We start from the raw sequence: 14,551 nt of genomic DNA, 5'->3' as shown, positions 1-14,551 counted from the left end.
CTGTCTTGGAGCTCTACGGACAATTCCTTCGACCTCATGGCTTGGTTTTTGCTGTGACATGCACTGTCAACTGTGGGGTCTTATATAGACAGGTGTGTGCCTTTCCAAATCATGTCCAATCAATTGAATTTACCACAGGTTGACTCCAATCAAGTTGTAGAAACATCTCAAGGATGATCAATGGAAACAGGATGCTCAATTTCGAGTCTCATAGCAAAGGGTCTGAATACTTATGTAAATAAGGTATTTCTGTTTCTATTTTTAATACATTTGCAAAATTTCTGTTTTTGCCATGTTATTATGGTTTATTGATGAGGTGGAACAAAAATGTAATCCATTTTAGACTAGGGCTGTAACGTAAGAAAATGTGGATAAGGTAAAGGGGTTTGAATACTTTCCGGATGCACTGTTTATGCAAGAGTTGCCGGAAAGTCATTTGGGGGACTTATTTTGATGTAAGGTGAAGTGATGAAGACCTGATATCAAACCAAGACCAAAAACTTTGAAAAAGTGTTTTATAATACTATGAATATTTTGCCTGTAATTTGGACCTTAAACAGAACCAACCTCCCAATGACACAGTAGATTAACTCTTTATTGGATGTCATTAAACTATCAATCTGGGGAGGTTTTCCTGGCTACTACAGTAGGATTAAAGCAATATTTATACTTAAATGTCTTAATTTGATATATTCTTCTGACAATCACCTATCTTCAAAAGCTCAATGAATGTTGTTCTCCTTGAGAGGACTTTACTGAGAGTCTTCATCTGGATGTTGCCTTTGATGACTTTATCTGAGACAGAACTGAACGCAGAGCTTGCCACAACCATCCGCTCTTTAGCATCGTCTGACAAATGGTCAATCATTTTCAGATTTCCACCTGTAATACAAAACATAGTTAGTATGTTTAAGTGGACATTTGGAAAATGCACTCAAATGTAAATACACTACACGACCAAAAGTATGTGGACACCTGCTCGTCGAACATCTCTTTCCAAAATCATGGGCATTAATATGGAGTTGGTCCCCCCTTTGCTGCTATAACAACTTACACTCTTCTGGGAAGGTTTTCCACTAGATGTTGGAACATTGCTGTAGGGACTTGCTTCCATTCAGCCACAAGAGCATTAGTGAGGTCAGGCACTGATGTTGGGCGATTAGGCCTGGCTCGCAGTCGGCATTCCAATTCATCCCAAAGGTGTTCGATGGGGTTGAGATCAGAGCTCTGTGCAGGCCAGTCAAGTTCTTCCACACTGATCTCATCAAAACATTTCTGTATGGACCTCGCTTTGTGCACGGGGGCATTGTCATGCTGAAACAGGAAAGGGCCTCCCCCAAACTGTTGTCACAAAGTTGGAAGCACAGAATCATCTAGAATATCATTGTATGCTGTAGTGTTAAGATTTTCCTTCAATGGAACTAAGGGGCCTAGCCCGAACCATGAAAAACAGCCCCAAACCATTACTCCTCCTCCACCAAACTTTACTGTTGGCACTATACGTTGGGGCAGGTAGCGTTCTCCTGGCATCTGCCAAACCCAGATTCGTCTGTCAGACTGCCAGATGGTGAAGCGTGATTCATCACTCCAGAAGTGGAAACGCGTTCCTCCAATGGCGGCACTCTTAGGCTTGCGTCTGCTCGGCCATGAAAACCCATTTCATGAAGCTCCCGACGAACAGTTCTTGTGCTGACGTTGCATCCAGAGGCAGTTTGGGACTCAGTAGTGAGTGTTGCAACCAAGGACAGATGATTTTTACGCACTACAGCACTCGGCGGTCCCGTTCTATGAGCTTGGGTGGCCTACCACTTCGTGGCTGAGCCGTTGTTGCTCCTAGACGTTTCCACTTCACAATAACAGCACTTACAGTTGACCAGGGCAGCTCCAGCAGGGCAGAAATTTGACAAACTGACTTGTTGGAAAGGTGGCATTCTATGATGGTGCCACGGTGAAAGTCACTGAGCTCTCAGTAAAGCCATTCTACTGCCAATGTTTGTCTATGGAGATTGCATGGCGGTGTACTCGATTTTATACACCTGTCAGCAACGGATGTGGTTGAAATAGCCGAATCCACGAATTTGAAGGGGTGTCCAAATACTTTTGCATATACTGTATAGTGTAGCTCTCAAGGAACATTTGGAAGTGACAGTTTTACATTTAATAGCCATTGTATATCAATTCTTTCATATACAACTGTGTTGAACATTCCCACCCAATGTTAGCCTTGATTGTATGTGGAATTTGTTGTGGAAATGGTTAGAGCAGTGGAATTTCTTGAGAAAATTTACCTTGGACTTGAAAGACACTTTTGGCCATGGACCAGTTGAGAAGATGTTCCACTACACAGTCCTCCCCTTCCAGATATTCTCCATTGCCAGTCTTGGGCCAGGACTTCATCACAATAGTAGATATTAGCCTCTCAAACTTGCTAAAGTCCATTGTTTTCAACCGTTCAAAGAGAGCCTCCTGAGAGATCCCCTGATCATGTCAAATGAAAATTGGAGATAAAAATAACATTTGTTTGATCATTACTTCCTGACAAACTCAATGCACAGCCTAACGATTAAGTAGCCTAGCGATTAAGAGCATTGGGCCAATAACCAAAAGGTCACTGGTTCATATCCCTGAACTGACTAGGTGAAGAAAAAAACATGACCTTGAGCAAGGCACTTAACACTAATTGCTCATGTAAATCGCTCTGGATAAAAGTGCCTGCTAAATGAAGTAAATGTACATTTCCAGATTGAAAGTGAAATTTTAATTTCTACTAGAGCTTTTCTCTACACCCACAATAACATCTGCTAAACATGTGTATGTGACCAATAAAATTTGATTTGAAAGTTTTCAAAATAATTATGTTATTCATCTTGCCTGACAAATGACTGTGACTGCTTCCAAAGCGCATTTCTCCAATGAGTTCTCCAAGAATGGCAGCGTCCCGCTCACTTCCTCTATCTTATTGATATATATTTCAATTTGATGCATGGACGTTTCCTGATGGCCATACAAGATATTAATGAATTATGTACATACATATCTTTTTAATTGATGAACTTGTAGATGTACCCCTCTCACCTGTTTGAGTTTTCCTTCAAAATCATTCAAGAATGTATTTCTCCAGTATTGGGTGAACTCTTCTGAACCAATTTTATGTGAGACCAGCTTGTTCCAGACCTACAGGAAAAGGTTTTCCTTTTATCAAACACTAGAATTCCAATTCTAATTGTTCTGCAATAATAATAATACAAATATAATATTTATTTGTATCAATTATTTAATTTGGTAAAACAAAAACTCTTACCTTAGTCTCATACATGTATGCAAAATCAATGTTATTGAGATCTTTAACCAATTCGTTCTTGAATGTGATTCGCAGCCATTCCTTTATGATGGTCATGGTCTCCTTTAATTTCTCTTTGCGCGTGTTTTCCAAAAGGTTATTTGTCACTTCCTTTGTCTACAAGAATAGTAATTCATAACAAAAATATTCAGACTCATCAAATATTTATCTCTTGGACAAATCACTCATTATATTACAATTCAGTTCAGCCTGGCTTAACATTAAATCGGCCTTGTAATGCTAAGTCAGACTGTATTGAAAATAAATTCTGACAATTTTTGCTTCAAGAACCACCATGTTGATTCTTTCCTTCTAAAAAATCTATATAATTCAAGTTATGTACAGTATAGGGTTTTAGAGACATACAACTTCTACTCGAAAAATGGCTTTGACAGATTCAAATAGGTACATTAAAATATGAAATGCTTATTATCCTTTCAAGCAAGGCCATCTTGTTTACCATTTATTGCACGATATTGAATTATATATTATTTATATGTGCAGCACATTTTGAGATTTACATCAGTTTGTACCACTGTATGTCCACCTGGAGTAAAGATCATTATTCATCTGCCTACTCTTTTCTTGATTATTCTGAGTTATGAGATTATTCAAACGGAAACACATTTTTTATTTTTAGAGAAAAGAGCAAAGAGCAAAGGCACTGTAAAAGCAAAGGCAAAGATTGAATTCATGGTTGTGTTTGGATATACCTGGAGATGGAAGGCACCAGCCGTTTCTGCAATCAGACTGACAAGATCCAGGCAAACCAAAGGAATCTCATGGTCCAAATTACTTTTCATATTCTTACAAATGGTCTCCAGAAGGCTCACAGCTGCTTCAAGGCAAAAGTCCCCATATCTGTCGTCATGGCTGAAAACAACACGCTGGTTAGTGATGTCAACCTTGAAACATGTCATGGTGAGGAGCTGCAAGACTAGTCTGTCTAATCCTTGTGGGAAATAACAGACAATTATCACTTCATGTATTTCAATTTGAATTCCTTTGCTACTCAGATGGAATTGAGAACAACTCTAAATAGTATGTTTGTTTTGAGACAGGTGTTACCTGTGCTGTTGTTCCTTAACTCTGCTGAAGAGACGTGGCAACAAATCCTTCACAGCCTGTCAGTAAAAAGAATGGCGGATGGTATGACAGAATGGTATGAATCCAAAACTGTTTCAGGATGCTGACCGCTTTTTTTGTAACAACATTTTTCACAGGAGTACAAATGACAATGTAAACACACACACACACACACACACACACACACACACACACACACACACACACACACACACACACACACACACACACACAAAACAGTGCCTTCGAAAAGTATTCAGACCCCTTGACTTTTTACACATTTTGTTACGTTACAGCCTTAATCCAAAAAATATATATGTTATGTCCTCATCAATCTACACACAATACCCCATAATGACAAAAAGCGTTTTAGATATTTTTGCAAATGTATGGAAAATAAAATAAATGAAATATCACATTTATATAAGTATTCAGACCCTTTACTCAGTACTTTGTTGAAGCACCTTTGGCAGTGATTACAGCTTTGAGTCTTCTTGGGTATGACGCTACAAGCTTGGCACACCTGTATTTGGGGAGTTTTTCCCATTCTTCTTTGCAGATCCTCTCAAGCTCTGTCAGGTTGGATGGGGAGCGTTGCTGCACAGCTATTTTCAGGTCTCTCCAGAGATGTTCGATCGGGTTCAAGTCCGGGCTCTGGTTGAGCCACTCAAGGACATTCAGAGACTTGTCACAAAGCCAAATCAATTTATAACATTTTTGACATGCGTTTTTCTGGATTTTTTTGTTGTTATTCTGTCTCTCACTGTTCAAATAAACCTACCATTAACATTATAGACTGATCATTTCTTTGTCAGTGGGCAAACGTACAAAATCAGCAGGGGATCAAATCCTTTTTTCCCTCATTGTAAGTTGGGTGAATTTTGGCCCATTCCTCCTGACAGAGCTGGTGTAACTGAGTCAGGCCTGTAGGCGTCCTTGCTCGCAAACACTTTTTCATTTCTGCCCACAAATTGTCTGAGGTCAGGGCTTTGTGATGACCACTCAAATACCTTGACTTTGTTGTCCTTAAGCCATTTTGCCACAACTTTGGAAGTATGCTTGGGGTCATTGTCCATTTGAAAGACCCATTTGCGACCAAGCTTTAACTTCCTGACTGATGTCGCTTCAATATATCCACATAATTTTCCTACGTCATGATGCCATCTATTTTGTGAAGTGCACCAGTCTCTCCTGCAGCAAAGCACCACCACAACATGATGCTGCCACCCCCGTGCTTCACAATTGGGATGGTGTTCTTTGGCTTTCAAGCCTCCCCCTTTTTCCTCCAAACATAACGATGGTCATTATGGCCAAACAGTTCTATTTTTGTTTCATCAGACCAGAGGATATTTCTCCAAAAAGTACGATCTTTGTCCCCATATACAGTTGCAAACCGTAGTCTGGTATTTTTATGGCGGTTTTGGAGCAGTGGCTTCTTCCTTGTTGAGAGGCCTTTCAGGTTATGTCAATATAGGACTCGTTTTACTGTGGATAGAGATACTTTTGTACCTGTTTCCGCCAGCGTCTTCACAAGGTTCTTTGCTGTTGTTCTGGGATTGATTTGCACTTTTCACACCAAAGTACGTTCATCTCTAGGACAGAACGCGTCTCCTTCCTGAGCGGTATGACAGCTGCGTGATCCCATGGTGTGTATACTTGCATACTATTGTTTGTACAGATGAACGTGGTACCTTCAGGCGTTTGCAAATTGCTCCCAAGGATGAACCAGACTTGTGGAGGTCTACAATATTTTTTCTGAGGTCTTGGCTGATTTCTTTTGATTTTCCGATGATGTCAAGCAAAGAGGCACTGAGTTTGAAGGTAGGCCTTGAAATACATCCACATATACACCTCCAATTAACTCAAATGATGTCAATTAGCCTATCAGAAGCTTCTAAAGCCATGACATAATTTTATGGAATTTTCCAAGCTGTTTAAAGGCACAGTCAACTTATTGTATGTAAACTTCTGACCCACTGGAATTGTGATACATTGAATTATAATTGAAATAATCTGTCTATAAACAATTGTTGGAACAATTACTTGTGTCATGCACAAAGTAGATGTCTTAACCGACTTGCCAAAACTATAGTTTGTTAACAAGACATTTGTGGAGTGGTTGAAAAACGAGTTTTAATGACTCCAACCTAAGTGTATGTAAACTTCCGACTTCAACTGTATATATATATATATACACACACACACACACACACACACACACACACACACACACACACACACACACACACACACACACACACACACACACACACACACACACACACACACACACACACACACACACACACACACACACAGTAAGTTTATAATAGCATGTTGTAAGATCTACTAACTCAAATGTCCATTTTTAGCACAGCTTTTTAGTGCAGTCACATGAACTCATACTGTTGAGTATGACATAAAACTAAAGCACAACAAAGAAATACAAAACACTTTTTCACTTTTCAAAAGGAAGGGACATATGTACCTCGTGTTTATAGTTCTCCCCGGAAGTCAGACTAAACTGGAGGTGTTGAAGAGTGTCCAAGACATCAAGAGGGATGATTGATGCATAGTTCAACAAGTTATCCAGCCCCAACAGAGACATCCAAGAGCGAGTAACGAGACAGTCCATTTCCACAAGGTGTTTGTGTTTTTCCATGATTTGGATGGAATTCCTAATTTTCAAGAAGGAAAAACTCAGAGATTTAAAACAGCACCATGGACAAAACAAATACAGTGTAATAGGATAAATATTATAATTGTTGGTTAAGTGCACAGAATAAAGTAGACCTATAATTGAGATCTGGACTGCAATGCGAAAGGTATGATTCTAGGTATACTTATAGGATTTGATTTTAATTTCCACTACTAGTACTAGTATTACTTTTTGTCAACCTGTTGTTGTAATTGGTTAAAACGTAACCATTTTATTGTCCATTCATTCCAATTGAATCTTAAGTGAAGCCTTCCCAATTACCTCAATCCCTGTGTTCCAAACATCGAGTCTGTGTAGCCTTCTGGTGTTTTGATCCCTTTCAGCCCCGCCCAGATATCAAAGTTTGGATTCATGGTCAGCGGAACAGCCTCAAAAGGCTTGCTGTCCCCTCTAAGCAGATGCAGGAGGGGGATAACCAAGATCCACTTCTCAACTCCATGTTTTCTTGCAAATTTGAATAGAGTCTCAATTGCCTCCGAAACCCTGAAGGAGGAAGTAGACAACATCCATCTTCAGTTCAAGATATTGACATTTTGTTCATTAGATTAGAAACATTAGGAAGGTCTTTAGTTTCGCTGGCTGAGGAAAGAAAATGATTTCCTACCTGACGTCAGCTGGTAGCCCTTGTTTGAAATCTGTCCAGTATGCAAGGAAAACTTCTCTTGGCTTTTCAGGCAGGCAGAGCAACACACACAGTTTACAAATATGTCTACTGACATCTAAACTGTAATTGATGTGGACAACCAGGATAATAACTCCTAATTTCAGAGGATCAGAGAAAAAATCCTCACGCTTCTCATTCCCCTTTTGGTTCTCACCATCTATAGCTTGCTGCATGAACTCATTCAAAAGGGTTTTCACCTGAAAAAATGAATGTACAATAATGATTCCTTACATTTACAAAAAAAATGAATGTACAAGAAAGATTCCTTACATTTACATTCATACGATAACAACTCCTAAGTATTTTGCGATTGAGTCATCAACATGTAAATAACAATATGCTGACAGAATAGCTGAAACAACGGCAAGGTAACACAAATTTTAATTTGTGTGTCTTCATAATATGCAGTTAACAATAAATATAAAAGCATTCATGAAAACAAGTTATATATCAATTTCATTCATAAAAGCTACTTAATGACAGTTCCTCAAAATAGGAAAGCAAATCTACCTGTTCTTCTCCATACGGCAGATCCCATTTCTTTGAACCATCCACATGGATGAAGGGGGATTTGTAATTGGTGAAGAACTGCTGGAGTTGAGTAAAGAAGTTCCTAATGTTCACGTCACTCCATGTTTGAAGGAGATTAAAAATGTTTCCCAGCATCACCTTTCCAGCCAGCTGTCTGCCTGCCACTAGCTTTTCCTTGTAGACATCCCACCATGCAAACCTGCTTTTGAAGCGTGATATCCAACTTTGGTCAGGTTCTGTGAGTATGATATCATCATATTGGTGCCACTCCCCTATGAGAAAAAAAAAATGGATCAGTATAATATTTATGGCTTCAATGTCATTTCATATACATTCCACATAGAAGTGGAAAATTCACCCTGATAAGCACAGTGTGTGTGTGTGTGTGTGTTTGTGGTGTCTTGTTAGTTACATAATAGTCAAACATTACCGTCAAGTGTCAAAAGATCCTCTTTGACAAATAGGCACCTGTTGACATGTTGCTTTGCATCCTTTAGGGAGATGTGCTCATATTTATACTCAAATGAGTCGTCTTTTCTCTTGTAGACAACATACTTGTAAGGTATGGAGACACCAACATTCTTTTTAGAGGTCACCATTCGTCCTTCAACAAGAAATCCATTCTCTCCTAAATCCCTTTAAAGTGGATGATGAAAAATACACAACATTTTCGAAATGAAGTTATCGGCTCATAAGAAATTACAATGTTTATTGTCGGACAACTGTTTCACACTATCACTCCAAAAACAAGTTACAGAAACACATCATAAAATGACTTGCTTAAGACGCACTAATCAGAGTTAATGATATGAAAGTCAGTGAATTGAAAACTCACATAAATTATTAGACATAAAATAAATTGATGTCAACAAAGGGCAAAGAAATTAAACCTTACCCTGTGATTTCCATTGTCAAACCATTTGTATCCCAGGTCCCAAAAAGACTTCCAGATCTCAAGCAAACTATGTCTTTTGATGGGTCCAACTTGAAACGCTTGGATACAACAGCGTGAAAATAAAGGGTAAGTTTATCCTTACCAGGACCATGATGCATTTTGGTTGGGCTGTAAGGAGAAAAAATATACAAAAACCAGTATCAGTAAATATCAAGGGTCCCATAACACAGACTTGAGTAAAGAATGAGGGGTGGTTTGAACTAATGTTTGGTGACGATGTACCTGTGACAGTTTAAAACATTAGCAGGGCTCCAGACTAATGTTTGGTGACGATGTACCTGTGACAGTTTAAAACATTAGCAGGGCTCCAGACTAATGTTTGGTGAAGATGTACCTGTGACAGTTTAAAACATTAGCAGGGCTCCAGACTAATGTTTGGTGAAGATGTACCTGTGACAGTTTAAAACATTAGCAGGGCTCCAGACTAATGTTTGGTGAAGATGTACCTGTGACAGTTTAAAACATTAGCAGGGCTCCAGACTAATGTTTGGTGACGATGTACCTGTGACAGTTTAAAACATTAGCAGGGCTCCAGACTAATGTTTGGTGAAGATGTACCTGTGACAGTTTAAAACATTAGCAGGGCTCCAGACTAATGTTTGGTGACGATGTACCTGTGACAGTTTAAAACATTAGCAGGGCTCCAGACTAATGTTTGGTGAAGATGTACCTGTGACAGTTTAAAACATTAGCAGGGCTCCAGACTAATGTTTGGTGAAGATGTACCTGTGACAGTTTAAAACATTAGCAGGGCTCCAGACTAATGTTTGGTGACGATGTACCTGTGACAGTTTAAAACATTAGCAGGGCTCCAGACTAATGTTTGGTGAAGATGTACCTGTGACAGTTTAAAACATTAGCAGGGCTCCAGACTAATGTTTGGTGAAGATGTACCTGTGACAGTTTAAAACATTAGCAGGGCTCCAGACTAATGTTTGGTGACGATGTACCTGTGACAGTTTAAAACATTAGCAGGGCTCCAGACTAATGTTTGGTGAAGATGTACCTGTGACAGTTTAAAACATTAGCAGGGCTCCAGACTAATGTTTGGTGACGATGTACCTGTGACAGTTTAAAACATTAGCAGGGCTCCAGACTAATGTTTGGTGAAGATGTACCTGTGACAGTTTAAAACATTAGCAGGGCTCCAGACTAATGTTTGGTGAAGATGTACCTGTGACAGTTTAAAACATTAGCAGGGCTCCAGACTAATGTTTGGTGAAGATGTACCTGTGACAGTTTAAAACATTAGCAGGGCTCCAGACTAATGTTTGGTGAAGATGTACCTGTGACAGTTTAAAACATTAGCAGGGCTCCAGACTAATGTTTTCCCCTAGTGGCACTGCATTCTCAGTTGGTAGCACTAGACCATGATTTGGTGGCACTCGAAAACTTTTATTGTGGCGTCACACAATAGAAAAATGTGTAATCTTATAAAGTAATTCACAATGATTAATAAGAAGTGTAATAAACTACTGAGATGGTATTCAATAAATAAGTTGTTACATCTAACACGTCCAAGCAAGAATGCATGATTAAGATATTTTGATATGCAACCTAATCCAGTGATTATCATGAATTTTGGGTTGACAATTAGGCTATTATTGTTATAAAATAGGACTAAAGAATTATTTTTGGGGGGTTCAATAGAGATTTGCCTTCATCTTTACGTGCACTAATATGACATATTGGCCTAATTCAATTGCTGCTAATTCACCACATGCAGAAGTGGGAACTCTATCAAATCTATGTTCTTTTTTTTTGCCAAATTCCATTTAGTTTTTCACAAATATTTTTTGGGGGGGTTTTGTTGTACCAGGTTTTGATTTTTCACAGTTTTTTCAGGTTTTCACTCTAGAAATCACACTTTTTTGTTAGAAAAACAACAATGCTTACACCACATCAGGAGACAATTTGAGGTATTGGAAAAATGTAAGATATTTCGATTTTGTAGTGTAGTCAGGGGTGAAAGTAGATTTAATTTCTTCCCAATACGGGACCTCCTAAAGTATGTGTGCACGTGCATGCGTGTGGGCCTAGTCGTAAAGATTTTTAATTTATCCTTTTAAAATGTATTACCTTTTATTGTGGCATATAGACAACCAGCTAATATGTTTTCATCTGATTGTCAAACAATAATTTCAAAGGCTTACTAGGCTACCCACGCACGTTCATCCACTCACATTTTTCAGCCTCCAAACAGTGGTGAATGTTAAGAGACATCTTTTATACAAAACACCAAAAAGTGTAAAGACATTTGCCAATTGTCATTAGACCTTAATGGATGTGTCCACTGCTGTCCGCAAACGTCTCAGTGTCAGCCAATCATGCCTTAGCAAAGTGTCAACGTTTTCATCAAATCACATCGCATTTTGGAGCGTAGGCTATACCACCCGTTTTCAAGTCCATTCACACATTTTTCATGCCTCTATCATGCGGCAATGATAAATAATGGTGTACAGTCTACAGTTTTCTTGACATTTTATTATAATTTATTGCGATGGCCTCATGTTTTACAGGTACTGCATACCCCCACTATTTATTTTGTACTAGACCGTACCGTCTTACTTTCACCCCTGAGTGTACAGTAGTTACCCTTTAATTCCAGTGCACACCTAGCAAGAGGCTGTTGTTTAGCTGTGTTTTTGTAGTGCACATGTGATGATAGAGTTTGATAAACAAACACCCACTGGATTTTTAAAAAGAATCATGATATAATTCTGCCAGGTAGGCATTAGCTACTTTCTAGTTTTTGGGAAAGCCTTTCTCCATCTACCAGAAGATAAATATCATTAGCATCCCTAACGGCTACAGCACACACAGATGAGACAGGGGCACACACATATGAGACAGGGGCACACACATATGAGACAGGGGCACACACAGATGAGACAGGGGCACACACATATGAGACAGGGGCACACACATATGAGACAGGGGCACACACAGATGAGACAGGGGCACACACAGATGAGACAGGGGCACACACATATGAGACAGGGGCACACACAGATGAGACAGGGGCACACACATATGAGACAGGGGCACACACAGATGAGACAGGGGCACACACAGATGAGACAGGGGCACACACAGATGAGACAGGTGCAGTCCCGTGTCGTTGCCTCGTTAGAAAGTTCCAGGAAATGATCATTACTGATGCATTCAGTTCATGTCTTATTATATCAACTTTGGCAAATTCATTAATTTTCTAATTCAATACATGTAATTGATTTCCTACTACCAGCCTCTTCATATCTGATACTAGCTCTGTATTTATCTCAAAGCCATAAGATTTATCTCGATTATTAAACAGTGTAAAACAGGCACAGGACAGACACCTTCATTACAGGAGTCATGAGGATAAATCACCTTACCGTTTGACCAAATCAGTCAAGTCAAAGCGTGGCCAAATGCGACTGTATGGTCACAGTCAGTAGCCCTGTATTAAACACATTCAATCTATGACAGACACTTACAATTGGGGAGGCTGGGACTGCTTTTCCGTGTTTTCATTCTTTGTTTCTTCCTGCCTTGTGTTTGACTTATCTGTTGGGTCATCAGTTGATACTTGGGATTGGTCAACACACGGCTGTGAGTTTGCTTCATCCTTGGTACACTTGTCACTCTGGTTACTGGATGTCTGTTGTTTATTCATGACTCCAGCTTCCTTGCTCCCTTCAGAGCTTCTGGAAAGCAGGAGTTTCCCAAATGTCAAAATATTCTGAACTTCAAAACATCTAAAACAACCTACTTTCATAATTACATTGTGTTATAATATTAATTCCCCCAACAACTGTAATAGTTTAAGCATTACTTGTTCCTTACATTTCCCATGAAGTCTGTTGTGACGTCTATGTAAAATGTGCATTGAATAGTTTAATTTGATTTGACAAGTAATATGGTTTTATTGAAAGGACCAATTTAATATATAAACTTACATTTGGGTTGGCTTTTTCTGCTTGTCCTTATTTTTTTTTGATTCCACCTGCTGGAAGTCTTCGTCATTGCTGTGGTTTGGTGGACTATCTTCCTTTGCAGGTGGGGAATCAGCAGTAGATGACTTAGAAGCATCACCACCACCACCATAATCACTCTGCTTCTCTGGTTCCTTGTGTTGGCTTGGAAGCCTCTTGTCTTGATTCTCCAAGCTTATTGATAAAAGTACAAACGTGTTTCAAAAGATGCAGTTCAATATATAAATATATATGATAAATCATAATAGAATAGAGAGATATTGATTACCTCTGCTTCCTCTTTACTGTTCTTGTCTCTGTGGTTTCACCCATCAGAGCTTCTTTATATGACAGCTGTCTTACTGGTTGAGTTGGGACTGAGGCAGGTTCTGTGTTCTGATCTGTTGTCTCATGTGTGGATGAGGCAGTCTTCTCAGGCAAGTCTTGTTTTACTGAACTAGGTTGGGTTTGGCTTGTGTTTGACTCGTTCAGCGGTTCACTTTCATTTACCTTTGATGGACCCTCGGGTTGGTCTTCTGTGGTTGTCTGGTATGGGGATGGGATAAGAGAGGTTGGAAGTTTGGAGGGTACGGTTGGAGTGGCAGCAGGACTGGAAGTGTTCTCAGATGGAGTTCCTGTAGGGGGAACATCCACCGCTGCATAGCTCTCACTCCCAGACGACTCCTCTTTCTGATGTGTGTCTGTGGTCAGCTCAGTGTTGCGGAGGGAGTCTTCGCTCTATGTACAAACAAAAGTGTTATAGAATTGTATTTTAAAATATAACACATTTCAGTATTTAAATGTGACTAAGGCAAACAAAACAAAGAAAAAACTGCATATACACTCTATACTTTACTTAATATACATTCTACAATCTAAACTCTACCACATATACACTCTACTCTACTGAATATACACTCAATACTCAATAATCAACTGAATATACACTCATTACTCTACTGAATACACTCTATATTCTACTGTATACACACTCCATACTCTACTGCATGTACACTCCATACTGTATACTGAATATACACTCTATACTCTATTGCATATACACTTTACTGCATATACACACTACTCTACTGCATATACACTCTATTGCATATACACTCTACTCTACTGCATATACACTCTATACTCTACTGCATATACACTCTATACTCTACTGCATATACACGCTTCTCTACTGCATAAACACAATACTCTACTGCATATACATTCTATACTCTATACTCTACTGCATATACACACTACTCTACTGCATATACACTCTATACTCTACTGGATACACACT

The 14,551-nt window shown here is 39.2% G+C and overlaps 1 protein-coding gene across 1 annotated transcript in view; it reads right to left on the bottom strand.

Moving 5' to 3' along the window:
• Positions 1–14,551, bottom strand: part of LOC106583653 (E3 ubiquitin-protein ligase rnf213-alpha) — a 62,820-nt gene that overhangs the window by 41,903 nt on the left and 6,366 nt on the right. The window contains 16 exon segments of the mRNA XM_045705811.1: positions 709–882; positions 2,289–2,478; positions 2,872–2,994; positions 3,076–3,174; positions 3,302–3,457; positions 4,054–4,213; positions 4,409–4,464; positions 6,915–7,104; positions 7,407–7,628; positions 7,750–8,006; positions 8,320–8,612; positions 8,771–8,976; positions 9,236–9,403; positions 12,775–12,984; positions 13,237–13,446; positions 13,541–13,989. Of these exon segments, the coding sequence (XP_045561767.1) occupies positions 709–882; positions 2,289–2,478; positions 2,872–2,994; positions 3,076–3,174; positions 3,302–3,457; positions 4,054–4,213; positions 4,409–4,464; positions 6,915–7,104; positions 7,407–7,628; positions 7,750–8,006; positions 8,320–8,612; positions 8,771–8,976; positions 9,236–9,403; positions 12,775–12,984; positions 13,237–13,446; positions 13,541–13,989 (3,163 nt within the window).

This window comes from Salmo salar, chromosome ssa22 (assembly GCF_905237065.1).
Source record: "Salmo salar chromosome ssa22, Ssal_v3.1, whole genome shotgun sequence".
NCBI classification, from domain to species: domain Eukaryota; kingdom Metazoa; phylum Chordata; class Actinopteri; order Salmoniformes; family Salmonidae; genus Salmo; species Salmo salar.
This window is presented reverse-complemented; position numbering and strand designations above follow the sequence as displayed.